Source organism: Bos taurus, chromosome 10 (genome assembly GCF_002263795.3).
Source record: "Bos taurus isolate L1 Dominette 01449 registration number 42190680 breed Hereford chromosome 10, ARS-UCD2.0, whole genome shotgun sequence".
NCBI lineage: Eukaryota > Metazoa > Chordata > Mammalia > Artiodactyla > Bovidae > Bos > Bos taurus.
In genome coordinates, this window is record NC_037337.1 from 18,714,594 (window position 1) to 18,741,769 (window position 27,176).

Below are 27,176 nucleotides of genomic sequence, written 5' to 3' on the forward strand. Positions count from 1 at the left end.
CCCATGAAAATTAATCAACTGCTATACAAGTTATCTGTTGTTGTCCTTTAGTCATTAAGTTGTGTCCAACTCTTTGCAATCCCATGGACTGCACCATGCCAGGCTTCCCTGTCATTCACTATCTTCTAAAGTTTATTCAAACTCATGTCCATTGAGTTGGTGATGCTATCCAACCATCTCATCCTCTGCCACCCCCTTCTCCTTTTGCTTTCAACCTAAGCTGTAAATAAGTCTGAAGGGAATTTGAGGATCTATGCCTTGGGGCCTAAATGAATACTTCTACATAGGCCTTCATCAAAATCCTACATATCTATAGCACTGAAAAATTAAACTAGCATGTTAGGTATGGCACAGAATAGATAGCCAACGTTACACTGAGTCCTTGCTTAGATTCACAATTTATTTATAATCTTAGTCTTTCAACCTCTTTGTGAGAAGCAACTAAGTGACTTGCTCAGAAAGTTTTTAGGACATTGACATTTTAATGAGTCTCTAAGAAAGGCAACATTTGAATAGGTGCGAATTCAGTGGCAGTTTTATATCTACTGTATTACTTTTGAATCTATATGAACTTAAACCAACTGAGAATGGCTAAACAGTCTAATATGAAGATAGCATTTCTTTCCCAAGTGTAGCCCTTTCCTGAACCCAGGAAACCTGTGCTTACCCATAGCTCGAAGAAATTCCTCATAGAGTTCAAAGGTCATGAGTGGATTGGGTAAATCACGAAGCCATTGTTTGAATACACTTGCAATGACATGTATGTTATAGTCATCAAGGTTTACATTCTCAGCATCTATTCAGAGATAAAGAATTAGATAAGAAAGCCAAAATATGCAGAGGGTCAAATAATAATGCACTTTAGAAACTATCATGACCAAAAGATACCTTTATCAATATCTTCTGCAATCCTATTCCATGCTTCGGAACAGTGTTCCTCTTATGGTAAAGGTACAGTTTTTGTCTGTTTTTTGAACTGTTGTGGACTGATAGATGTGTAAAGTAAAAGATCACATGTTTTCATGTCAAAGCACTATTAAACTGCTATCAAAGTTTCTAAATGCTTGCTCCCAGTTTCTGTACTTCTCTTGCGGCAGCTTGGCCTGTGAACCACACTTTTAGTAGTGATGTTTGAGACGGCCAATAGAAGAAAGGCCTAAAAGACATCTTCTACAAGTCAGACTGATTTTAAGTGATTCTTAGAGATAAAAGGACAGTGATAACTGAGCTTATGAAATGTGAAGAAAATCTTTACTATGCTTCACTTAAAAACCCTCTAGGGTTATACATGAGATGACTGGGGTGATATAGGATGAATGGTGCCTATGGGTAGACTCTTGGTTATACAGAGACAAGTATTGCACCTACATGTGATTCAAAAAGATCTATTCCTGGGAATTCTCTGGCAGTCCAGTGGTTAGGACTCCATGCTTTCTGCCAAGGGCTCAGGTTCAATCCCTGCTCGGGGAATTAAGATCCCACAAGCTGTGCAGTGCAGCCAAAAAAAAATCTATCCCTTTTCAATAATGGTAAAGAGTAGAAGTTGAACATAAAACCAAAGTCAAAGCTCTGCATACATTCCAGAACTGAGGCTACAGCTCTACACAGATACATATTCAAATCACTAATTATCAATTTAAATAACTATGTCCTCAGTGTTGGAAGGCAATAATATACACCAGAAAGAACATCACTTGGAGTCAGAGTAACAGATTAACAGGCAACAGTTTAGATTATGGGTTAAATGCCAGCTTTATCACTTATTGGTGGTAAGTCATTCGGCAAGATCCTCGATAAGCCTCAGTTCCTTCATCTGTAAACAGGGATAATAATCACTGTCTGTGAACATCAGTACAAACATTTGTTGTGAAGATTAATAGAAAAACATCAGCACATTGCCCTGCATCTTATCAATAGCTCATTAGTTAATTTTCCTGAACCCAAGTTTTCTTCTTTGTAAATTAAAGATATGATCTTACCAGACTGCTAAAAAGATTAAGTGAGATCTGTCTGAAATATCTAATAATCCCTTGTACAAATGATACTCAATGTATGTTTGCTGAGTGGACCATATAAAAGAAAGCTACAAATGATTAAAAAAAATAAAAAAAGGCACCACAGAAAAGACTGCATTCTTCTGGCTTCAAGCAAAGGATCAACATGTAATAAAAACTAACAGCATGAGATGACCTGCTTAAATAAGAGTATTTGGTCTTGATTTAGAGGGCACTATCTTACCTGTATCTAGACCTTGTCGAAGCTCCTTGATTTTATTAGTTGAACCAGACTTTCGGTAAATACCTTCTGTGTACAGTCCATGCATTTCAATGTAGTTTATGAGCTTTTCCACCACCAAAGGAACAGTTCGGTCTTCACTGGTCAAACGGGACAGTTCAACCCCAAATTGTCGAGAGGACAGCTCTGGATCATACTACATGGAAGATAATTTTTGATTCCAAATACATTCAAACACCTTTAAATATATTTATCCAATTCTTTAAAAGTAACAATTTTTTCTTTTCCTCAAGTTTTAAAAGCATAGTTACGAGAGTTGGGAGGAAAGGGAATTCTTGTTAATGCTGAGAATATAAAGAAGTGAGAAGTTCGTTTCAATCCTCTTCCACTTGGAATCCCCCCTCTCACTGCACTCCCCCCTCTCCACCCCCCAACCCACCAAATAATGGGGAAGAATGCAGGCAGTGGCTACAGGTTACTGCTTTCCTTTCCTTAAAAAAATCTCTTCATGTAAAGATGGGCTGTGGGCAAAGGAGAAAGGGGAGAGACTCTGTATACTAAACATTTACCATGTACCACTAGAAAACCTATTGATTTGATATGAATTAGAGTTGTCACTAATTTCTGAAGCATAAGGATGCTCTGGTGTTTACGTAAACTTTAGAGAAGTTAAACTGACTACTGATGTCACAGCTAAAGGCAGGGGCACCCAGAGGCCCAAGATTAGTGACCTCTTTCATTTAATTCAATAGTGTATTCTGATATTGTATTTCATTATTATTTTATGTGATAGGGAAAAAAAGGCTTATCCTTAAGTTTATTTGAAGTACTTTAAATAAAAGAAGAATGCCAGCTATTATCTCTGAGACTGAAACTTTTTATGTAAATCTCCTTTTTGTCCTTTCCTTCTCCTGCCCCATGCTCCTTGCCTAGCCCAACACTGCATACCCCAGTCTCTCCTTCATCCTGCATGCAGTCAGTGCTGAGTTCTTTTAGTCTATTAGTACACCCTTTCTTTTCATACAACTCTAATTTTTCTTTCTTTGACACTGTGAGACTGCAAAATAATCTGCTTTTCTGTTAGCTTCTTAGCCTCTTGACCTGTGCAGCTTAAGAATTCAGAAAACACCTTAAAGGGAAAACCCGAGTTTTAGGCTCCCTTCTCTATATGTTTGGATCATGGTCCTTCAAGTCTTGGCAATCCCAAACTCCAACTTTTGTCTCTATAACTCTATAAGATTTCTAAAAGCTTTTCTGGCTTTTCTGACTCTTAAGTGTGGCCCTCTGCCCAGAATCTTGATTTCTTGTCCTACAACAAAAACTGACAAATTCCCACTTAGAGGAAAACATCTCACACATATAGATTCACCAATCTGTAATTCTTTTCTCTGTAGGTTCTAGGCCCCTAAATTCCAATTTTCCTGGGCAGCTATCTAATGCTAGGCAACAGACTTTTTTCAGTTGTTCTCAGCACAAGTATTAGTCTACCACAAGCTACTCCATCTTAGCCAGCAGATGTCTTACCTTCATTGTATATTTTAAGCCCTGAGTCAAATTTATCTTTGTACTTTGCCATGATTTGTCTACTAATTTGGAACAGATGAAAACTATATACATGGGCTGTAAACATGCACACATATTTTATTATAGTTCAGATCTGCACAGTATTGTTAAAATTGTATATGACAAATAAGCAAATGTGATCACATGTCAGTACAAGCCTGAAATATTTCCAAAATGGTTCCTTTTTGAAGCATAAAATTATCAGAGTACAAGTTCAGTATCAAATCCAAGTAGAAGTTTGTAAACACACCAACTATGCTGATGAATTTTACTGTGTATGTTAAAATCTTTAACTGTAGCCTACCACTTTCAAGACAGTTTATAGGAACACTTAAGAGTGTTTAAAGTAGGAAACCTTAGAACTTCCCTGGCAGTCCAGGGGTTAAAACTAAACACTTCCAATGCAGGAGAGTGGGTTCAGTCCCTGGTCAGGGAACTAATATCCCACATACTGCATAACGTGGCCAAAAAATTTAAAAAGAAAAAAAAAGCAGGAAACCTTTAAAAAGAGTGCTTTAATAAGTTGTTGGTTGTGAAATCAGGTTAGCAGCTCCCATGTAGTAAAGGTAAATACAGTTCTGGAAAAATCAATTCAGTTATACATACACACATACCTCTATATGTGTAAGCAGGATTATGATATAAAACTTATTTCTTACAGTATTTTGTGGCCAAAAAGTTTGAAAACCACTACTCTGTAAGATCATCAAAGAGGCTTTGATTTCTTTCCACAAGGCAAAAAAGACCTTTTTTGTCCTTTCCTTCTCTTGCACCATTCTCCAACAGACTTGTTATTTATTACTCATAGGTAATAACTTCTTACCTTTTTAGAACACTTGGCTGTGGTTTTCAGACAGCACTTCTTATGACAAGCATACTTGCACACTGAAAAACAGGTTTAAAATGTAACATTTTCAGAAGTCTATATATTAGTGGCAAAACTTAACAAGTTTACTGTTTTATTTTGAAGATACTTTTTTTAAATCTGAGACTCCTATAGCATCATATACTTTGTATCATAATAGAATAAAAAATGGTCTTAACTCATTCAATTCAGAAAAATGAAGCTGAAAAACATACCTAAAAATCCTAACCACTGTCTGGGAAAAAGTTTTTTATTCTTTCAAGACTGCTTGCCCCTCCTCCTTGTCCCCACCATATCCCAGCAAAATATTTATCTATCTTCCTGGTTTGATTCACAAACCATTGCCCATGTTCCCCTCTTATACTTGCTCTATGATCTGATAAAATGCAAGAAATACCTATTAAGAATCATTCCAGTGGATTAAAAAAGCATTAATATCAAAGACCTATACTAAAATAAAAACAAATCGGGTAACATATTAGGCTATAAAAAAGGCCTTATTCATTCTCCTAGAAAGTCTAGAATAGAGCTCTGAGGAACCAGAACATAAAGAACATCAGTAGTGATTGAGAAGATGAGATGAAAGGTTCAGAGCAGAAATCAGTTCTTGGACCAGGAGATAACAGGGTGGCTAGGCAGCAGTATGGGCTCACTGAGAAGAGAATCCTGAGAAAATACTTGGCCTGTGTTATTTTGGTATGACCAGCTCTGGCTCTTGCAAATCAACACCTCAATATTCTTCTTGAGCTTCAAAAGCATGATTTGAGGGATTTTCAAAGCCAAGGTCAAGTAGGGGAGGCCATGTAATTGTAGTGGTAAAATCACCAGCATAACCACACAAAAAGTTAATTCTATTAAGAAATCAAAGCAAGCCCACCCAAGTCATAAAAGAAGAAGCAGATTCTTTCTATTTTTCAGTTTCAGATCACAGAGAAAAGTATACGAAACCTATAGGAATCAGGCTAACATTAAACATTCAAGTACATGGCAAACTACACCCTATTTTTTACTCTCACTATAGTTTTTTTTTAAAGGAAAACCACTATTGAATCATTGAACAAGTGAACATATCTAGCAATATCCAAGTGCTGATTTTGCTATGATGAACATGATTTTCATCCTTACTGTCATCCTGGACCCAGCCCTTTCATTTGATTCTGGCCCACTAGTAAACAAAGCTTCACAGAATTATTAAAAGCACCAGAGCAGATGTATATGGAATGACAGGCTCTGTAAGCCAGAACCAAGTGGACCCTCAAAAAAACCTCCACTCACATTCTAGGATTTAAAGGTTCTGATGAAAGGATTATAGTCAAATAAAGTATCTTTCCAGTTATAATCTAAGAATTTCAATAATTCACCCATCCATCTATATAGGTCCAACTACCCGGTAAATATTTACTAAAACTTCACTGCAGATGGTGACTGCAGCCATGAAATTAAAAGACGCTTACTCCTTGGAAGGAAAGTTATGACCAACCTACATAGCATATTCAAAAGCAGAGACATTACTTTGCCAACAAAGGTTCGTCTAGTCAAGGCTATGGTTTTTCTTGTGGTCATGTATGGATGTGAGAGTTGGACTGTAAAGAAGGCTGAGCGCCGAAGAATTGATGCTTTTGAACTGTGGTGTTGGAGAAGACTCTTGAGAGTCCCTTGGACTGCAAGGAGATCCAACCAGTCCATTCTGAAGGAGATCAGCCCTGGGATTTCTTTGGAAGGAATGATGCTGAAGCTGAAACTCCAGTACTTTGGCCACCTCATGCAAAGAGTTGACTCATTGGAAAAGACCCTGATGCTGGGAGGGATTGGGGGCAAGAGGAGAAGGGGACGACAGAGGATGAGATGGCTGGATGGCATCACTGACTCGATGGACGTGAGTCTGAGTGAACTCCGGGAGTTGGTGAGGGACAAAGAGGCCTGGTGTGCTGCGATTCATGGGGTCACAAAGAGTTGGACATGACTGAGCGACTGAACTGAACTGAACTGATAATGTGCCAAAACTGTTCTAGGCCCTGGTGATTCAGAAGAGACTTCTGTATGAGACAGTTTCTTGATCTTATACAGAACACATTCTAGTGGGACAGAGAAACAAGGAAATGAATACTTAGTATCATTTTGGGTGGTGATAAGTAGGTCTCCTGCATTGCAGAGGGATTCTTTACCATCTGAGCCACCAAGGAAGCTCCATGTATAAAGACTAGAAAAGCTGAGTAAAGGGATGGAGAACTGGTGGACAGAGCAGTGTTTTAGACAGGAGAGTAAAGAAAAAGCTCTCTAATATACTAGTGGAGACATGAATTAACTGAAGTAGTAAGTCATACTAACATCTAGGAGAAGAACATTTCAGACAATGAGCTGCAAATACAGTGACCAAAGAACACCAAAATATCTTATTTGCCTACAAAGAGCAGATGAAAAGGAGTATAAAGAGAGATGAGTTTAAAGAATTAGGGAGTGTGAATTATTCCTTAATGTTAAACTCATGGAAACGGAAATATCAAGTGGTTAAAAACATTCCTCAAAGATCTTTCATACTTACATTTGCAAACAGAGGCTCGGTCCATGATCCATATCAAAGAAGAACAGTATTCACAGTAGGTAGGGATGCTATACTGGGTGGCCTTAAAGATGTGACCATTGTGCTCTTCTACCTGAATGAAAAAATACAGCTATTTATGTCAAAGCCAACACAGTAAATGCTGCCCTAACATGTCAGGCAATAGGAAATCCTTCAATTCCTTGTTGTCTTCATTGGGCACATATTCCAGGAGGAGAATTATGATCTTCTGAGAAATAAAATAAAGGTAAACTATCTGATCCCTGCTTTCAAAAAGCTAACAATCTAGTAGAGAGACAAGACCAACTTATATGAAAATCAGAAAACAATGCTATAAACATATAAGAGCTGTCTTATACAACTCTGAATCAGCATGTTAAATTAAAAGCAGTGGGTTTTAAAAATTTAACCTCAAGAACCTTTCACACTTTTCTGTTTATTTATCACAAATTCCTCTTCAATAAAGAGTCGGTACATGTCAGTATGAAAAAGTTGATATATCCACTGGATAAATTCCTAGATGCAGAACTGCTGAGTCAAAGTTTTTTTGGTTTTGTTTTTAATATTTTTAAGGCTTTTAATATATCATCATTAAAGTACCTTCTCCAAGAAAGTTATGCAAATAAACCCCCTATCTGCAGTATTGGGAAAATATCTATATATTTATTTATCTTTCCAGGAAATTAATTTATTTTTAGTTTTGCTCATAGATGGACAAAGTAGAAAATCACTGTTGTTTATTTTAATTTGAATGCTCTTAAGTATAAATACTTATTTATATATTTATTAATATTTCCTTCTATTACCTGCACTTATCACAGGCCCTGAAATATAACAGCTGTTGAATTAATGAATTTTCTTTTTTAAAAAATGTCATACACTTTTACTCATTTCTATCTTCAGGTACTGTTCTCTCCCATATAGACATGAAAGACTACTCTTACAAGGCTTAAAATGCATAAAAGGCCTAAACACTACCTGTTAATAACAGGCACCTTCCTACTATTCCTCTGCATTGCCTACCCTTTCCTTCATATACAATCTCAAAAATTCTCAGTGGTAGGTGGCATTACTCCTGTTTTATATAATATATACTCCTATTATATACATGAGGACATTGAGTCTCAAAAGGATTAAGTTGTCTAAGGTTTCTCAATTGGAAAACCCTCCATCGGTGAATAAGAATAAGCCAGGCTAAAGGGTTTAGATACCCTACTTTCAGGATTCAGTTCTCAAGAAGTAAGATCATGCTAAAAACAGAATCAGATCATGCTTCTAAAACACAAAGTGGAAAAGTGACAAGCAACGATCTAAAGAACCTCAGAATTTGGTTTACAAGTGATACGGAATGATTTATAATCCTGATTTATTAAGTTTAAGGTTAACAATAACTATTCTAGGATTAGAATCTGCCACTGGGAGGGGTGAATCCAGGTTCTGTAGGTCCTAAAGCTTAACATTTTCCGGGGAAAGCGAAAAAGACAGGAGGAGGAAGGGAAACAACCAGAGAAGAAGGAAGAGAAGATAGTGGCGGCAAATGCAGCTGAAGCAGAGGGAATGGGGGAGGAGTGGGAGGAAATTAAGCTCAGAGAAGTCACGATCAAGAGGATGTCAAGTCTTATAGACAGTAAGAACTCTGGGTTTTATTCTGAGTAACACTGTGAGCTAAACTTGTGAGATCTGAGTAGAGGAGGAACATGATCTGATTTCTGTTTTTAAATGGTCATTATGGCTATTATTTAGAAAACTGTGAGGGGAGAATAATATAAGAAGGCAGACCAATCAGAACACAACACATAGTGTATTGGACTTCCCTGTCGCTCAGATGGTAAAGAATCTGCCTGCAACGTTGGAGACCTGGCTTCTATCCCCTGGAATGGAAAGATTCCCTGGAGAAGGGAATGGCAATCCATTTCAGTATTCTTGCCTGGAGAATTCCATGGACAGAAGAGCCTGGCAGATTACAGTCCATAGGATTGCAAAGAGTTGAACACGACTGAGCGACTACCATTTTCACTTTCACAAAGTGTATCAGACTATTGTTAATAGCAGTGGCTGCTGCTGCTGCTGCTGCTAAATCGCTTCAGTCATGTCCGACTCTGTGTGACCCCATAGACGGAAGCCCACCAGGCTCCCCCGTCCCTGGGATTCTCCAGGCAAGAACTCTGGAATGGGGTGCCATTGCCTTCTCCGTAATAGCAGTGGAGGCAATGTGAAATGGTCAGATATTAGATATATTCTGAAGGCAGAATACCTACCAGAGTTCTACCTTCTTTTCCAGCTCCCCTATAAACACGCAATACTCGAACCTGTTAAAGCTACTGGCTCAACATGCCAGGTTTTTATTCACATGTCTTTGAACATACTCTTTCCCTTTGGCTAGACACGGCTTGTCTAAACTACTACTCATGTGTTAAGAACCTGCAAAAATATCTTTTCTTCTGTAAAGTATTCCTTCATTCTCTTTGTATTTCAACAGCACTTTGTACTATTTCTACCATAATATTTATCGCATCTGAAACTAGTAATTTTTTAAATGCCTGCCTTCACTAGCAGATTCTGGGCTCCTCTGGGGCTTAACACATCCTTTTAATTACAGAGATTATGATAAAGTATGTAATAGAGATGATACAAAAGATAAGAACATGAACAATGATAAAATATACTCAAATGCCTTTGGGAATGTCTTTTGAGTTAGAAGGACTTATCTTTGTAAAATCCTAAATAGTCCTCATATTCTTTACAACAGAGAGAGAGAGCTCCTAAAAAAGCGCCTTCCCAGTCCCTACTTCTGCAAAAGGGTCATATTTGTTTGTAACTTTCATGAGTAAACATTTCAGTTTTCTGCCATTTTAGGAAGCCATCATTAATAACAAGTCAAGTCAAGGAATTCAAGACATACTTGTCATTCTAAATTTTTGTAAAGGCATAAAAGATTACCCCCTAGACATCTGATAAACTTATTCCTTAAATACACCCAGAGAAATACTGTATGATTTACTTCAGACTGCTAGTCCAAAAATTACTTTACAACACAGGGCAAAAAAACAGATTACAACTTACTAAATCAGATTCTTTTTTCCTTCTTTTCTTTCTCTCTGTTTTTGGCACCTGGTGGGAAAGAAATACAGAAACTGTGATATAACAAAGACTAATATACTTTCTTACTTCTTTTCTAAAACCTAATTCAAGGAGAAATTTGTGGGTCCTTACATAAAAGTCTCGAGATGATACAATGAAATGATGAAAACCACTGTTTTCCAAAATGAAATTCATGTACTGACCTCTAGCAAAGCTGAGGGTATAATCTTACAGCAACAGCATTTTTAACAACATTATATTTTAATTCAGTGAAAAATGTATTAATTGAAGAAGGCTTAGATAATATAGTCTGATCAACTTGTAAGAGAGAATGGAGTTTGCTGGATCTGAAGTAGTGCAAAGTTGACATGTTCACTGCGGTGCTTTTCTCAAATACTAGATGTCCTAGACTCTTAAGAGGAATTCATAATTGAATTCTTTTAGAAATCAAAATATATTTTACCTTTGTGGGTATGTATTCCAAAGTCTTGAATTCATTCATATATTCATCTAAAAACACTTTAAAAGTGTTAACCCAAACTCTGACTGGAGACTCACTCCAATCTCGCTGCTCAAGCCTCATGGTCTTTTCCAAAATCTGTTCAAATAGTGCGTAGAGGTCTTTATATCGTATGCTTTTCCCATCATCTACCTAATAAACAATAAGAAAAATAAGGTTTTAAGAAGAAATTCTTTATATAGAGAAGACTGATTAAAATTTCATTGGGTAGTATTTTGAATAAAGATTGTACTTTCTAATGGGCATGCCCATGAGGTCATGTGGTATTTGTAAACTCCCACTCTGCTATGGAATATTTGCAGAATAAAACCTGCTACATTTTAATAAAATACCTAATAGTTTAAACAATGTAATAATTGGAGAAAGTCTTGGGAATTTCTCCCATAAACCTGGCTTTTTAACTGTATTTGAAAGTTTAGTCGCTCAGTCGTGTCCAACTCTTTGTGATCCCAGGGACTAGAGCCTACCAGGCTTCTCAGTCCACGGGATTTTCCAGCCAAGAGTACTGGAGTGGGTTGCCATTTCCTTCTCCAGAGGATCTTCCTGACCCAGGGATTAACCCCAGGTCTCCCACATTGTAGGCTGACACTTTACCGTCTGAGCCACCAGGGAAGTCCTAAGGTATGAAGATTATTTGCATACCTTAATTACCTATCTCTCCAGAAATGAACCTTATTTAGATAGTTCTGCCTTAAAAGTGAATACCTGAATTCTTGCTGGTGAAACATTAGGTAAATTTTACTAACTTTACTTAGCTAACTTTACTTTTTCATTTTTCCAAGGAAGAATGACATGCCTTAAAAAACACTATATTCTTGCAATGGGATCTACATGGAATTCCTTTTAAATTTAAATGAGGTGTAGACTCTCCGTGAGAAAGAAAAATAGCATTTAAGTGACTAAAACATGCTATATACATTTAAAATTTATTTCTCTTTCACTTCCTCAGAATTAGAGGTTGAATCTCTTTAATCCAAGATTATAAAACCACTATCAAGCTCCAGTTTATAATGCTGGTCCTTCCTATGTGATTCAAAAGTACACTGATCCCTAATCTAGAAAATATAGGTGTGAAGCATAAGTAGTTGGCAGGATTGGAAAAATATGGCCAATATTGTCCCTACCCAAACCTTTATTTGCCATAGTCTAATTACTACTTTATTATGGTCAAGAAATTACTGCTCTCTAAGACTGTCTGGTTTCTACTTGCAAAAGGCCAAAAACCCATATACTGAGTGGAAGATAACACAGAAAAGTTCTCTCACTTTTCACATAAAATTATAGGTTGAACAAAGAAAAATCAATTAAATACAAATTATTTTTTATAGAATAAACATGACAATTCAAGAAATACTAATATTCTATAGATCAAAAGCATTAGTTACTATATACTTTCAGTTCAGTTCAGTTCAGTCGCTCAGTCGTGTCCGACTCTTTGCGACCCCATGAATTACAGCACGCCAGACCTCCCTGTGCATCACCAACTCCTGGAGTTCACCCAAACTCATGTCCATCGAGTAGGTGATGCCATCCTGCCATCTCATCCTCTGTCGTCCCCTTCTCCTCCTGTCCCCAATCCCTCCCAGCATCAGAGTCTTTTCCAATGAGTCAACTCTTCACATAAGGAGGCCAAAGTACTGGAGTTTCAGCTTTAGCATCAGTCCTTCCAAAGAACACCCAGGACTGATCTCCATATACTTTAGTACCAAGAATAAATTTTCTAAAACATGAACATAATATGAAAGTATGAAAGTGAAAAGTGAAGTTGCTCAGTCGTGTCTGACTCTTTGCAACCCCATGGACTGCAGCCCACCAGGCTCCTCCATCCATGGGATTTTCTAGGCAAGAGTACTGGAGTGGGTTTGTCATTTCAAGGTAAAGTAAAAGTGAAAAAAACTCACACATAGAGATTATGAAACATCTGAAAACTGCTCTAATTCCCCGGGATAAAAAAGTATAATAATTCCAACATAAATGAGAATTAGAAGCTGGAGCCAGAGCTAAAAGGATCACAAGAGGTCAAAAATAGAGTGCCGCTGAGTGAAAAATAATCATAGCTAGAGTATTTGAATTTAATATCCTAAGAAGATGAAAATATACCCCTAAGAGGGGGAAAGGCTGCTCAAGGAAATTAAAGGGTATTATTAATCAGAGGTCAATCAGTATGCTTTTCCATATCTATCCCTAAAACTAAAAGAAGACACTGGAGAAATCTCTAATTGAACATGGCCCTGTATTATTTTTATGGCGTTGTCAAATTTTTCATATGTTGAACTTCTGAATGTCTCCTGACACAGTCCAACTTACCGCCAATGCAGATGAATAAAAGCTGAAGATATTCTGCCGAAATTCTTTCAGGGCTTTCTTGAATACAACATCCACTAGTGTGTCTTTCTTGCTGTCTTCATTATCTAGGTCATTCATCTGGGGACCACAGAAAGAGTTTTTGTACACAATCAACTAAATTGAAAAGAAGTGAATGCCACATTGGACACATATTGTTTCTTCAACAATGACCATCCTGAAAGGGCAAATTATCATGGGACCCAGATAAAACATGACTAGACAGCCAAAGTTTTCTTACTATGAGATAATTTCTAAGGTCTCTTCTAATATCATATAATTCAATTGTTTTGCTACCAGGAAACAACTCAAAGTGTATAATGACAAACCTCACCTTAACATATGGAGTGCAACATGACAGTTACAGTGAAAGTGAAGTCAGAAGTAAAGCCTAAAACCTTAAACTCTGTCTACCCAGTCTGACTCATGCATATCCTATGATTTGCACATTTCCGATAAAGAAACAGACCCTCTAACTTACTGAAGCATACATACTTTAGGGGCATATCCTATATACAAGCATTCCACAGTCAAAGCTGCTTAGGGGCCTGAATACCTTTTTCAGAAGAAATTCATCCATGCTTTTTAAATCACTGGCACTTGCTATAATCTGGACAGAGTCATTTTGCCAGTGCACAGACTCCAAAGCCACACTGCTGATCTTCACACTTCGCTTGCGCCTTGCCCTTTGGAGAAGGCTCTTTGTTCTCTTTGAATTCCTTTCGGCAACTCCCAGGCAATTCTGGACTCAAAGGAGGTGTTGGGTGATTATGAGATAATTCTGTAAACCAAGATAGAGTATCCAAAAGAAATTTTTTTAGTAAAATATTGAAACCTCCACACCTTCTTTTCAAGTTCCTTTAGTAAGTCACTAAAGGAAATAAGTAAACATCTTGAAAAGTAACATTAATGTTTGGGGTCAGACAGTTAGGCAATAAATCCAGATTGTATGTTTGTACTGATATTTGTTTAAGAATTATCACTTTCCAATGGGAAATGCTATCAGGTGTCCCAAAGGATGAGGTCTGATACTGAAAACCTGGATGGAAGTGCTGTATACAACTGAAGCCTGGATTCCAAAGATCTCAGTCCCAAAGAAGAGAGGCGTACACAATCACACTAGGATGTTCAGTGTTGACTGCTAACCCAGTCCGAGCTTTACCACATCTGTTTGAAAGACCAGCTTATATAAACCCAATAAATCAGTGACGCTTGATAATTAGTATTATTTCTTTACTAGGGTCTAAAGCCATAAATGTTTCAGTGACAATATCTGGTGTTAGCCTGGCAACCTCTATTTAGGGAGCAAGGTAACTCAGTTGGTTCACTTCTGCTTAGATCTCTTTACTATTTAAGATTTTCTTTTCATATGCATACTTTCCTCAAAATTGTATTAATTTCTCAGACATCTCCTGGACTGAACCAGTTTTGTATATAATATTGGAAAACACAACAAAATTTTTCTGCAACTGTTATACCAGAGAAATTTGGTTCCATGTAGTCCACTGGAATCTAGAACTACACTGGATTTGCCAGTGCCTACCTGGGGCTTGATGAGAACGTTGGTCCCATTTCACATACCTGTTTTTCTCACACATATTTACCTTATCTTCTGGCCAATGATATATCCTCATTCCATCTAAAAGCTTAATTCTGATAATAAAGGGAAACAAGTAACCTTCCATATGCTAAATGCCACAATAGGCAGGAAATGAGACAAACTAAATTTCAGATATGCCACGAGAATAAAAAATATGAAGATATAGAGAGGATACAAGTATATTCAAACTGGTGTTAACTGATATTAATTCCATTATATAACCTAGATATACAAGTATCTAATTATTTCATTTAACAAACAATATCTTTCTTATACTAAAAGAAATAATGGTTACTAAAGAAACTATAATCCTAGTTTAGCCTTAAAAACAAGGGCTACCTTAATAAATTTTACTCAAAGATAAATAAAAAGGTACAATTTTAATTTTTATACATGTATCCTTATTAAGCAAACACTCAAGAATTTCCTAATTCCTTCTTGGAAATAAGCAGTAGAGAATATAACTGTGAAAAATGAAAAATTTAGAATGACTACTATAAAACAGATAAAACATAAGAAATGGATCCTCATAGGAATTCCAAATTTTTCAAACTGAACTTGTAGAATTCACTTAATTTACTACTGGTTTTATCCATATCAGTTTGCAAACTGATAGGAGCAGAGTCAGAAGACAGAAAAACAGGATTCTAATTAAATTTCTACCAGTTTCCCTCTGACACACAGGTACTTTCTGCTCTGGTTTGATCCATGCCTTTGTGAAACTTGATCATCTTTCCTCCCTTTATCTTATCTTATCCTCTGTCCCTTTATTTTATCTTAGCCTAGATGTGACAAGTTTTGTTTACTTATTTTAACTTGGTCTGTTCTATTTCTACTTAGAGATAATAATTTTCTTCCTAGGGCCTATTTCTATTTTATTCAATACTGACATTTCACCCACTCATTGGTATTTTACCCACTCATTATCACATAGCCACTTCTGATGTATATCCCCCCTATTGAAGATAGCTGGCATCTTTACATAGTAATTAAAAACGCACATACATACTTAAGCAAAGGGCTTAGAGAGAAAGGGCTAATCTTCAAATGTTGGGGATTACTGCAATCCTTGGAGAGTCAGTAATTCTAGCATTTAGAGAAACCATATCAACAGATGAACTAACTGTTGGGTACTTGTTATGTGCTATGATGATGCCCCCAAATTAAAATAACAGCTACCATTATAAGTCCTAGCAACTGACATACAGTAGATCTTTTAGCACAACAGTTAAGAATACGGACTCTGGAGCCAGTTCGCCTGAATTCAGATCTCAGCTCTAACAACTGCTATACGTGTATAAGCAAATAATTTCTCCATGCCTCAGCTTTCTCATTTGTAAAGTGGGAAAAATAATCATACCAACCTCAAAAAATGGCTGTGAGGATTGAGTCAATACATCCAAAATGCTTAGCACAGTGCCTTTTTCATAGTAAACAATCAAATATTAGCTGCTGCTATCTTATAATTTTTACTAGGAATATATATATGGAAAAGGCAATGGCACCCCACTCCAGTACTTCGCCTGGAAAATCCCATGGACGGAGGAGCCTGGTAGGCTGCAGTCCATGGGGGTCGCTAAGAGTCGGACACGAATGAGCAACTTCACTTTCACTTTTCACTTTCATGCATTGGAGAAGGAAATGGCAACCCACTCCAGTCTTCTTGCTTGGAGAATCCCAGGGATGGGGGAGCCTGGTGGGGCTGCCGTCTGTGGGGTCGCACAGAGTCGGGACACGACAGACCTGACTTAGCAGCAGCAGCAGCAGGAGGAATATATACTTGTTAGGTGAATGAATGGTGGCTAAATTTTTACACTTTAGAAAACTGAGGCTAATCAAAGATTCGCAATTATTCTTGAAGTTGTTACTTCATTGTTTTGGTGCTATATTTCCTTGAAAACTACTCTTACAGGTAAAATGTAATTCTATAATTATCTCTTAGTTAAGGAAGGATTTAACAATCTTGGTCCTACCTCAATAGAATATCTTGCCAAGAGGATTACTGTTACAAATACTAGAGGGATAGAAAACTTTCAGAATGAGTAAACAAATTATGAAGACAATCTCCACCCTTTGTCCATTTTTACCATCTGGAAACCGATGAGCTGGAATCATATCTGAGCCAGCAAAGAGTGCTGAAACCTCTGAGTGAGTATCAGGTTTCACTCTGGAAGTCTTCTTCTCTCCTTGTTTCCCTTTGGCCCAGAATCTCATCTTAGCTCTCTGAGGTCTGTTTTAGCAAAAAGAAAAAAAAAAAGCAAAAATGGCAATCAGCATGTCCTATTGACATTATTTGTATATCACTTTAAGTTATATAAACAACTTTCATATGAATTAATTCATTTAACCTTCACAGTTAAGCTTAAGTCATATTTAATCTTCAACTGTACAGTTAAACTTCATCTGGAAAGTAAATGATAATCTCCTCATCTTGAAAACAGAAATGAGAGCCAGAGATGTTAACTAAAACCACCATTTATATGAGTTATTATCATATAATCATATTAGTTATCATCATATAGGTACTTATGCTCCAGGCATAAGTACTTGTATAGAGTTACCTTAAATACCTATAACAACAAATTTACATTCAAACCATAAACAGTTTTCAGGTGAAAAACTGGTGGTTTAAATATTAGGTGACTTTCCCAAGGTTACACAGCCAGTGAGTGACAAAGTGGAGGATCATACCTACTATGCAACATTGCCTCATTCTAGCACTTACATACTCTCTCCCTTCACATGCATCAAAGAAACATCCTGAGACAATAACAGCTTGAAACCTCTGAGTGAGTATCAGGTTTCACTCTGGTGGTTTTCTTCTCCCCTTGTTTCCTAACAAGAGTTAGGATAACCCATGTATCCTAACTCTGTACTAGGAGGCTTACTTGTACATTTAGTGTTGGTTCCTTTGTATGTTTGTCTACCAAAAAAGAAAAAATTTTTGAGCATCTTCTAGAAGCCAGGCACCAGGCCTTACTTACAATGACTACTTTTCACAACTGCCATGATAAATGAGTATTTTTATCCTAACCACACATGAACAACCTGAGGCTCAGAGTGCTGATAGAGACAGAAGTTAAAATCAGGTCTATCTGCTTTGGAAGTCAATTTTCTTTTATTCATGGTGCCCTCTTTTTTTTTAATAGCATATTACTAAACTTGTACATCTATATGGTATGAAAAGAAATTGTTCCACAAAGCTTATTACAAATGATAGAGCTTTTTCCCTGCTATTCTTATCCCTTTTCTGATCCCTAAACAACCCTTTAGAATTTACTTAAATGGTTCTTTTAATATTCACCAAACTTATATTGCTATCATACTTGTGACCACAGGTAATAAAGTAAGCACATTCCAACACTCCAGTTCTATACCCTACACAAACACAGACATCCCCCTCCAACAGAATATTGTAATTTTAGTTAGGTCAATATACAGTTTTTTTTAGTAGTATTCACCTTTTTTTACTATGTAAGTAATATTCACAACTGAGGCATATACCCTATATAACTCATATTTTTTAGAGTTAATATTTTATTTTATATTTGCTCATTTTTCTACATTCAATTCACCTCCAAGTGTTTCCCCATTTGTGAATATCTCCTCTCAACATGTTGAAACACAGTTAGGTATGCCATCAGTTCCATGTTCTTAAATCTTTCCCAGAGCCTTCTAACCTGCTCTAATATGGCATGGTTCCCTCTGTGATTGCTGTACAACCATCATTTGTAAAGCTACTTTCAGGATCATAATGGAGATTTCTTTTGTCTCCACTATTTTATGATGACATGTCTTTTGGTATGGGTCTATTTTCATTCATTATGTTGAGCCTTGTCAATCTAGAGGCTCAAGTCCTTCAATTCTGTGACATTTACCTGAATTTATTAATGATTTGCTCCTGTCCGTATTCTTTGTCCTATCTTTCCAGAGTTCTTACAAGTGGTCACTGGATGTCCTAAACTGCTTCTCTAATTTTCTTCTCTTTTCTTGCCTCTTCTCTCCCTTTGTCTTTTTGTTCAAATTTCTAAGAGATATCAACTTTCTTTCTCATGCTTTGGACTTCTTTATGCTATTGTAGTTTCAATTTTCAAATGCTCTTTTTTTATTATGGATGTTTCCCTTTCGACTATTCTAATTTCATGAATATAGTTGTATTCCTTTATGCAGAAGATCTATTGGTAGTTTTATGTATCTGTCTTGAAGTTTTATTTCCCCTGTATAGTTTATTTCTTCCAAGTTATATTTTATCCATTAATTTTAGTTTCTTTCATTTAAGATGGCTCCTCAAATGTGTGGTGATCATGCTTGGAACCGCTTCCCTTGTGGCTCAGCTGGTGAAGAATCCGCCTGCAATGTGGGAGACCTGGGTTTGATCCCCGGGTTGGAAAGGTCCCCTGGAGAAGGGAAAGGCTACCCACTCCAGTATTCTAGCCTGGAGAATTCCATGGTCTGTAGTCCATGGGGTCGCAAACAGCTGGACACAACTGAGCGACTTTCACTTTCACATGCCTGAAAGTTCTAGTGTGCATTGGTGGGGCCTCCAAACCATGGTTGCCCTTGCAGGGTTATCTGGCTGATGCCAATATCTTTAGGTCTTTTCTTGAGGGTTGGACCAAAGTCCCAAAGACTCTTTGAATCATCTGCTTAGAGGTTATGTGAAACATGGGAGCTGAATACAGAATAAAATCTGGGGGATCTTAACATTCAGTATGTAAACATTCATAAAATCCCCCTGGTTCCAAATATGCACCTCAATCCTCAAGTATATCTGGTTACCTCTAAGTGCAGAAATCTTTTGTTTTGTCCTTTCCAGAAAATATATCTCCTATTTTCTGCTAGGGTTGGGCAAGATCAGCCAGTCAGATTCTTCTTTCTCAGTTGGCTTAAGATTCAGCTTTCTCCTATCTATTAAGACATTTAAAGTTTGTCTATTTACCTTTTGGATTCCACATTTTTATTATTTCTGTCTCCTGTTGCTTTTTTGCTTTTGTTGCTTTTGTCCTATATAGGCTATTTTAGGAGGATATGGAAATTAAATTTATATATTTAATCTGCTATCTCCACTTATATATTTTTCTACTGTGTTATATATTGTTTCTCAAACTTTCATCTCCAGCATAATCTGCTCTAGATTTGGGTTACCTTGGATTATACCTCTACAGTCATTGAGAAAGTGATCTTTAATAGGGTTATGAACCAGATAGATATTCAATGTGATATTCAATATCAGTGAAGACCTCTTATCAGTGAGGAACCAACTGCCTTACATAATACAATAAGGGACACAAAGTCATATTCTTGATAAATAAAAACTTCATATACTTTCCTAAAAAGAACAGTTATTTCCTGAAAGCTTTTTCCAGTTCTATTTGTAAAACACTTAAGTCAGAGCAGAATTCAAGTCCAAAACTGGGAAATATTTTCAGTTTATTTATATTTCAGATGAAATACTCTCATCTCATCTAATGTATTTTCTTTACAACCAAAATCCTAAGTCATTATTAATGATGTTAAGACTTTGCCCTGGGGCTTCCCTGGTGCTCTAGTGGTTAAGACTGCACTTCTACTGCATGGGGGTGTGGGTTTGATCTCTGGTCAGAGAACTAAGATTTCACAGGCCAAACAGTGTGGCCAAAAAAAAAAAAAAAGATTCTGCCCAAATCACAGTGCTAACATATAAAAAGACAAAGTTTATTATATATATCTGAACTGTTTGTTTCTGTCAGAGTAGGTGCTTAGTATTTGCTGAAAAATGAATTTCAGAACTTTCTAAATCAATAGCTGCTTTTTGAATTACGCTTTCATAAAGATGCTCAGTATTTGGCTATAGTCTATTAGTAAATAAAATTATATTACCCCTATTAACTTTCAGTGTATGTATGCTTTATACCTTATATCTGAATCTGAAGCCTTCTGTCTCACTGCCAACTTCGTAATTTCTCCTTGAGACATGGTCTTATGAAGCTTTGCTTCTTCATCAACTGAAGAAAACCGCTGTGATGTCTGTAATAATTACATATGTAAAGACTTTAAAGCCAAGTAATTATTATCATAGCACTGTAATTAAAACTCAGATTACAGAATTATTTGAGAATTACACCTATTAAAAACATACAAAATACATTCATATTACTCAGAGATTCATTAAAATAAAAGAACCTACTAAAAATTCCATTAAGTTCAAACAGTAATCCAAAGTAAAGGGCACTTGGGTCAATAAAAATGCTAAATGGGAAATATCAGCTCATGTTTTCTGACAATTTAACAAACAATATCAAGTAGGGTGAATGGAAAAAAAAAAAGAGTATCAAATGAAAAGTAAGAAAAAAATCAAAACCATCTAAAGACAGAGACAAAAGATCTAGGACCTGATAAATCTAGATATACAGGATAATTAATCAGTAGTTATCAACTTAAAGACACAGCCCAAACTTTAAAGAAAAAATTCTCAAGGTCTGCAAGTAAAAAGATCAAATAACTTATAAGGGCAAGAGGTTTAGACTGGCAACAGACTTACCAACAACAACAGACAAAGTAAGACAACAACAATATAGCATTTTCAAATAACTCAGAAAAAGAAAATATGAATCAAGGACTTCATATGTAGCCAAGGTGTCCCTTCAAATATCAAGGCCATAGGAAGATCTCAGGGAATTCCATATTGTTGGCCCTTTGAGTAACCTAAGGGAAGAGCTTCGTCCAACCAAGAGATAAACAGGGAAACTTCTGCAAAATATTTGAAGTGATAATTTAACACATTTAATAGTAGATCTAAGACAAAAACAAAGGTGGGGACTAATGGTGAAAGAATTGTATACAAAATTACATTTTCTGACAAAATAGGAATAAAAGCTTAAAAAAACAGGAGTAGAAGGGAATAGAGACTAGAATAATTCACCAATAGTTGTGTCACAATAGGTAAGAATATTACTCATTTAAAAATGACTAATTAGAGTATTATTGATTAAATTTTAAAATATTAAAGGCATTTTTTAAAGTTACACATAAAAGTAAACAATCAACAGAACAAGACCACAATGTTTGCTAAACATCAAAAGAAATTTAAAAAAATAAAAGAGAAAAAAAATGAACACAGCAAATTTAACATAACATGATCGTAACAAAATTAATTGCAAGTTGAGAATTAATCTCTCACTTTCATCAATAAACATGAATAGATTTAACTCACCTAGTAAGGGAAAGATTTTTTACTTTGGCTCACAAAGCAGGGGCCAACTATACTGTATAAAAAACACACCTCTAAACAAAAGGATCCAGACAGGCTAAAGTTAAAAGGACAAACAACAGTATTCTAGGCAAATGGAAATAATAAGAAAACGGAAGCTGTGATACTACTACTGTAGAATTCAAGTAAAAAAACATGGAAGCTGACAAAGGACACTTTTTAATACTAAAAGGTACAATTCACAATGAGTAACAGGAATGATATTAACATTCATCTGATATAAGACAGATAAAAAATAATAAGGATATAGAAGACAAATAACATTATCAGTAAAGTAGAGATTATGGATGTATACTGAAATTTTACACTCTGAATAGAGAATACAACTTATCAAACACACATTCAACAAGTAACAAGTGCTGGCAAGGACATGGATAGAAGAGAACCCTCGTTCACTATTAGTGGGAATGTAAATTGGTATGGCCACCATGGAAAACAGTATGGAAGTTCCACAGAAAATTAAAAATGGAATTATGATATGATCCAGAAATTCCATTCTGGGTATTTATCCTAAGGAAAAAAACCACTAATATAAGATATATGCACTCCAATGTCCATTGCAGCATTATTTATGATAACCAAATTATAGAAGTAGCAAAGTGCTCACCAATAGAAGACTGGATAAAAAAGATGTGGTATATATATAAACACACACATATGTGTGGAATATTTCTAAGCCATAAAAATGAATTCTTGTCATTTGAGCCAACATGTATGGATCTAGAGGGAATTCTACTAAGTGAAGTAAGTCAAAGACAAAGACAAAAAGTGCATGTTCTCACATGTGGATTCTAAAAAACAAAAACAAAATGAAAAAGGACTCATACATACAAAGAACAAATGGGTGGTTGCCAGAAGGGAGTAGGGGGAAGGAGGGGTGGGCAGAAGAGGTGTAGATTTTGAGATTAAGAGGTACAAACCTCCAGTTCAATAATAAACAAGTCATGGGTATGTGTATAGAGCATAAGGAATATGGTCAGCAACATTATAATAACCTTGTATGGGGACTGATGACTCTAAACTTATTATGGTGATCATTTCAAAATGTAGGCAAGTGCTAAATCATTACATAGTATATCTGAAAGTTAACATAATATTGCAATCATATATATTTCAATTTAAAAAATGTACATGGAACATTCATAAAAACTGATCATATTCTAAGTAACAAAGAAAATATCAATAAATTTGATCAAACAGAAGCATTATAAATAGTCTTTCATCAGAATACAATAAAACTAGAAACTAACAAAGATTTAAAAACAAAAAGGCCCTTCATCTGAAAACTAAAAAAAATTTTATTAAACAAGTTTCAGGTAAAAAAGGAAATATAAACTAAAATTACAGATTTTCTTAAAAACAATAAATCCTTTACACATTAAAATAAATGAGATACATCTGAAGTGTGATCAGAGGAGAATTTACAGCCTTAAAAACCTGTATCAATAAAAATAAATGAATTAAATTATTCACTCAAAGATGAGAAAAATAAGAAAGTAAACCAAAAGAAAATATAATAAATAATAAACATAAGGTAAAAACAGAAATCAGTGGAGAATGAAAAAAAAAAGGGAATATAATAAATAAAACCAGATCCTGTTACCCTGGAAAAAATTAACAAAATAGACAAATAACCAGGTAAAAAAAAAAAAAAAAACCTATGAAATAAGAACTGACAAAAGGAAAATAACCACTGAAACAGGACTTTTTTAAATCATGAGACTACTTTATATACCTCTATGCAAGTAAATCTGAACGATGAAATGGAAAAAACTAGTTGCCAAAATTGGCCTTATTAGACAGAAAGCTTTAAAGTCTAATTCTCCTAGAAGAAATAGAGGAACTTATGCTACAAAAAAGTACCAATCCCAGATAGTTTCATAGGAAAATTCTACCAAATCAAACAGCAGAAAATGGCAATGCTATGACTTGTCCTCTGACTTTTTGGGGGGAATAAAATACATATATAAATACTGAGTGTAGGGAGTTCCCTGGTGACCTAGTGGTTAGGATCTCACTCCATGTTCAGGGGTTCAAGTTCTGTTCAGGGAACTAAGACTGTAAGCTGAGACGTACAGCCAAAGGGGGGCAAAAAAAAAATTTAATGAAAATCTGAATAACAAAACTGAAAACCAGAGAGCCCTAACAAGACTTGAAGAAATTAAACAAAATAAAATAGAAAACAGTATGCTAAAAAATAAGTAAATACTAAGTGTATGCAATGCTGCTGTCCTGGGGCCACCAATCTAAACTTTTCATGCCATAAACTGTTCAATTTACCAGTTTTCCAACTTGCCATTTCCTTCTCCAGGGGATCTTCCCAACAGGGATCGAACCCAAGTCTCCTGCATTGCAGACAGATACTTTACCATCTGAGCCACCTGGGAAGCCCCCAACTTGCAACACTCACCTCAAAATCACTAGCCTAGGTCCTAAAATATTATAAATATCCTTTCCTGACTTCCCCTTTCTGAAAAATTTCTAAGACCTAGTCGAGGTGGCTTTCCCCTTACTGTAAAATAAGCTAACAGACTTAGCCGTGCTTGACCAATGGGTTTTTTTTCTGGCAGTTTTCTGCAGAGTAAAAGAAGGAAAATTCAACACAGATAAGAAGTGAAGAGTATCTCAGAGAAATACAAACAGAAATAGGAAGTAAGAAGTACAGTAAGTCTTCTGTATTGAAGAATGAAAATGGAAACTCAGTTTTATCATACAGGAGATAAAGTCAGACCCACGGAGCTGACTGCTGTAAGTGTGGGGAATGGCAGAAGAAACTATATAGAGAAAACTCTGTTACCTATATCAATCCTACAAATAAGGGGTAGAAATGATTTTATTAACTCACCATCCACAAGATTCAGAGACTAAATAAAAAGCTATATGAAAGCTATCTTTAAAATGCTGTTTAGCAGAACATGTTGTTGTTCTTGGGTAAAAACCAACATGGTGTGTATAAAAACTAAGTGAAAACAGTTATTCAAATGGCAGAGTTACAAGTAGGAAAAAAAAAAACAAGGTCTTAAAGATAGAAACTACCACTCTCACTTCCACGCCTTCATTGCAGGTAACAACTAATTATCCATTTGTCAACTCCAGAGGTAATGCTTATCAAATCCCCTTGAAGAAATTCATATCTAACTGTTTCTATCTCATTAGGATCAGGTATTTCACAATGGAAAGGTCAGTTGATGGCTTCCTTGAGGAATGACACACTTCTTAGCAAATATCAGAGTTACTAAGTCACTCTGTCCAGGAAAAAAAAAAAAACTATCCAGCTTTTTAAAAAATCATACCATTTACAACCCTGAAGATATTCAGAATTTGATAATTCAGTAGATTCCAGTTAGAAATAATTAGTCTTCATTTTCACAATATCAGATAACATTAGAACATGGCGTATTTTCAGATAAACAGAAACGTACTTTAAAACTGTCCCTACCCTTCCCACCCCCAACCCCAATAAGTATCTGTCAGCATAGTCTAGAGAAAGCAAAGCTTCTTCATGCAAGTGTCCACCAGAAACAAACACCACAACCTATTCCTAAAATAGCTAGTGATGAAACACAAGGACAGGGAGAAAGCTGGAGAGGTGACTACCACACTGTGCAGGAGGGCGCTCTACAACTACTGGCATGCAGTGACCGTCAAGCAGGTGAACAGACTCACAGGCAAAGACCGCCAGACAGAACCCTCAGAGGGGCTGAATGCTCCAAGCAGAAAGCCCAGCTTCTTGGTTCCTCTCAATAAGAGTTCTCAGAAAGAATTCTACCACCAAAAGGATTGAGGTTTGTATCAGAGGAAACTCTCAGGAACAAAATAGCAATTACAAATGCCAAATTCTTCGACTAATAAAAACTGGAGAATAATTTAAGTATGTTCCCTATTTATACTAGAAATATATAGCAGTGTTTTTTCATTAAAATTAGTTTGCTCCATTACATAATTTCATCTTCAACCAACTAAGCATATGATAGAATACGTTTCAATAATTATAACTTAAAAATAGGGCCATCTCCAAAGTGGAGTTATTTAACTCTACACTGAAGAGAAGTCTTTGGTTCTAACTAGATATATTAATGAACATACAGACTGAGCAACTTTTACCATTTGGTTCAGGGTAATGATTCATTAGTCTAATTAGATAACTGGCTGTGCATTTTTCTATTTTTGTTGGTTATTTTATTTTTTCTTCCTTAGAATATCCATATTATCATTTAAAAACTGGGTCTATCTCCAACAAAAGATAAAGACAATGAGAATATTCTGGAACGTAACGATAATTTTAATTAACTAGGTCTTTGGCACAAATAGCCTGAAAGTTAAAAAAAAAAGTGAAAGTGTCAGTCGCTCAGTTGTGTCTGACTCTGCGACCCCATGAGCCCGCCAGGCTCCTCTGTCCATAGAACTCTCCAGGCAAGAATACTGGAGCGGGTAGACATTCTTTTCTTCAGGGGATCTTCCCACCCCAGGGAACAAACCTGTGTCTCCCACATTGCAGGCCGATTCTTTACCATCTGAGTCACCAGAGAAGCCCCCAAACAGCTTAAAATCATTCTTTGAATATTGATAAAATATTTAATGAGTCAAAAGAAGACCATCCTAAAATGTTCCTCCCGTAATGAACAGATACTACAGAAGAACATTAGAGACTAAACTTAATTAAGAATATGCATGTAAATAAAATGCTATCACTCTACTTCCTCAGTGATAACATTTAGTACACAGCAGGCATACAAGGTACTCCTATTGTATTTTCCAGGCCAATTCTAAAATCAAACACTTTATATCCATAAATACACTCAAACTTATCAAGCTATATGTACCTAATTTGGGTTGAGATATGATAATAAAGCTATTTTATCTTTGCAGCTTTATTTAAACATAATGTTAATGTTATACTTTGTGATTAATATAAATTCACATTATCTACAGCCTTTTTTAGTTGGCTGGGTTGGTCCAGGAAGATATTTTTGGCATTTCTCATTAAATTTAAAAAAAAATTCATGTTTATTTTTTATTACTAAAAAATGCAGAGGGGAAGCAGGTTTAAATGCAAAAAAAAAAAAAAGAGAGAAGGAGAGAATACTATTTCAGTTAAAAGCTACTGGATTGTTTAACATAGACTCTATTCACTAGAACACAGAGAGATCAGGAAGCTAG

At 35.9% G+C, this 27,176-nt stretch overlaps 1 protein-coding gene across 1 annotated transcript in view; it reads right to left on the reverse strand.

Moving 5' to 3' along the window:
• Positions 1 to 27,176, reverse strand: part of MYO9A (myosin IXA) — a 388,889-nt gene that overhangs the window by 41,936 nt on the left and 319,777 nt on the right. Inside the window, 11 exon segments of the mRNA XM_024997927.2 lie at positions 668 to 796; positions 2,239 to 2,431; positions 4,622 to 4,683; positions 7,206 to 7,317; positions 10,287 to 10,334; positions 10,768 to 10,956; positions 13,132 to 13,248; positions 13,724 to 13,852; positions 13,854 to 13,948; positions 16,855 to 16,997; positions 20,661 to 20,773. Coding sequence (XP_024853695.1) covers positions 668 to 796; positions 2,239 to 2,431; positions 4,622 to 4,683; positions 7,206 to 7,317; positions 10,287 to 10,334; positions 10,768 to 10,956; positions 13,132 to 13,248; positions 13,724 to 13,852; positions 13,854 to 13,948; positions 16,855 to 16,997; positions 20,661 to 20,773 — 1,330 coding nt within the window.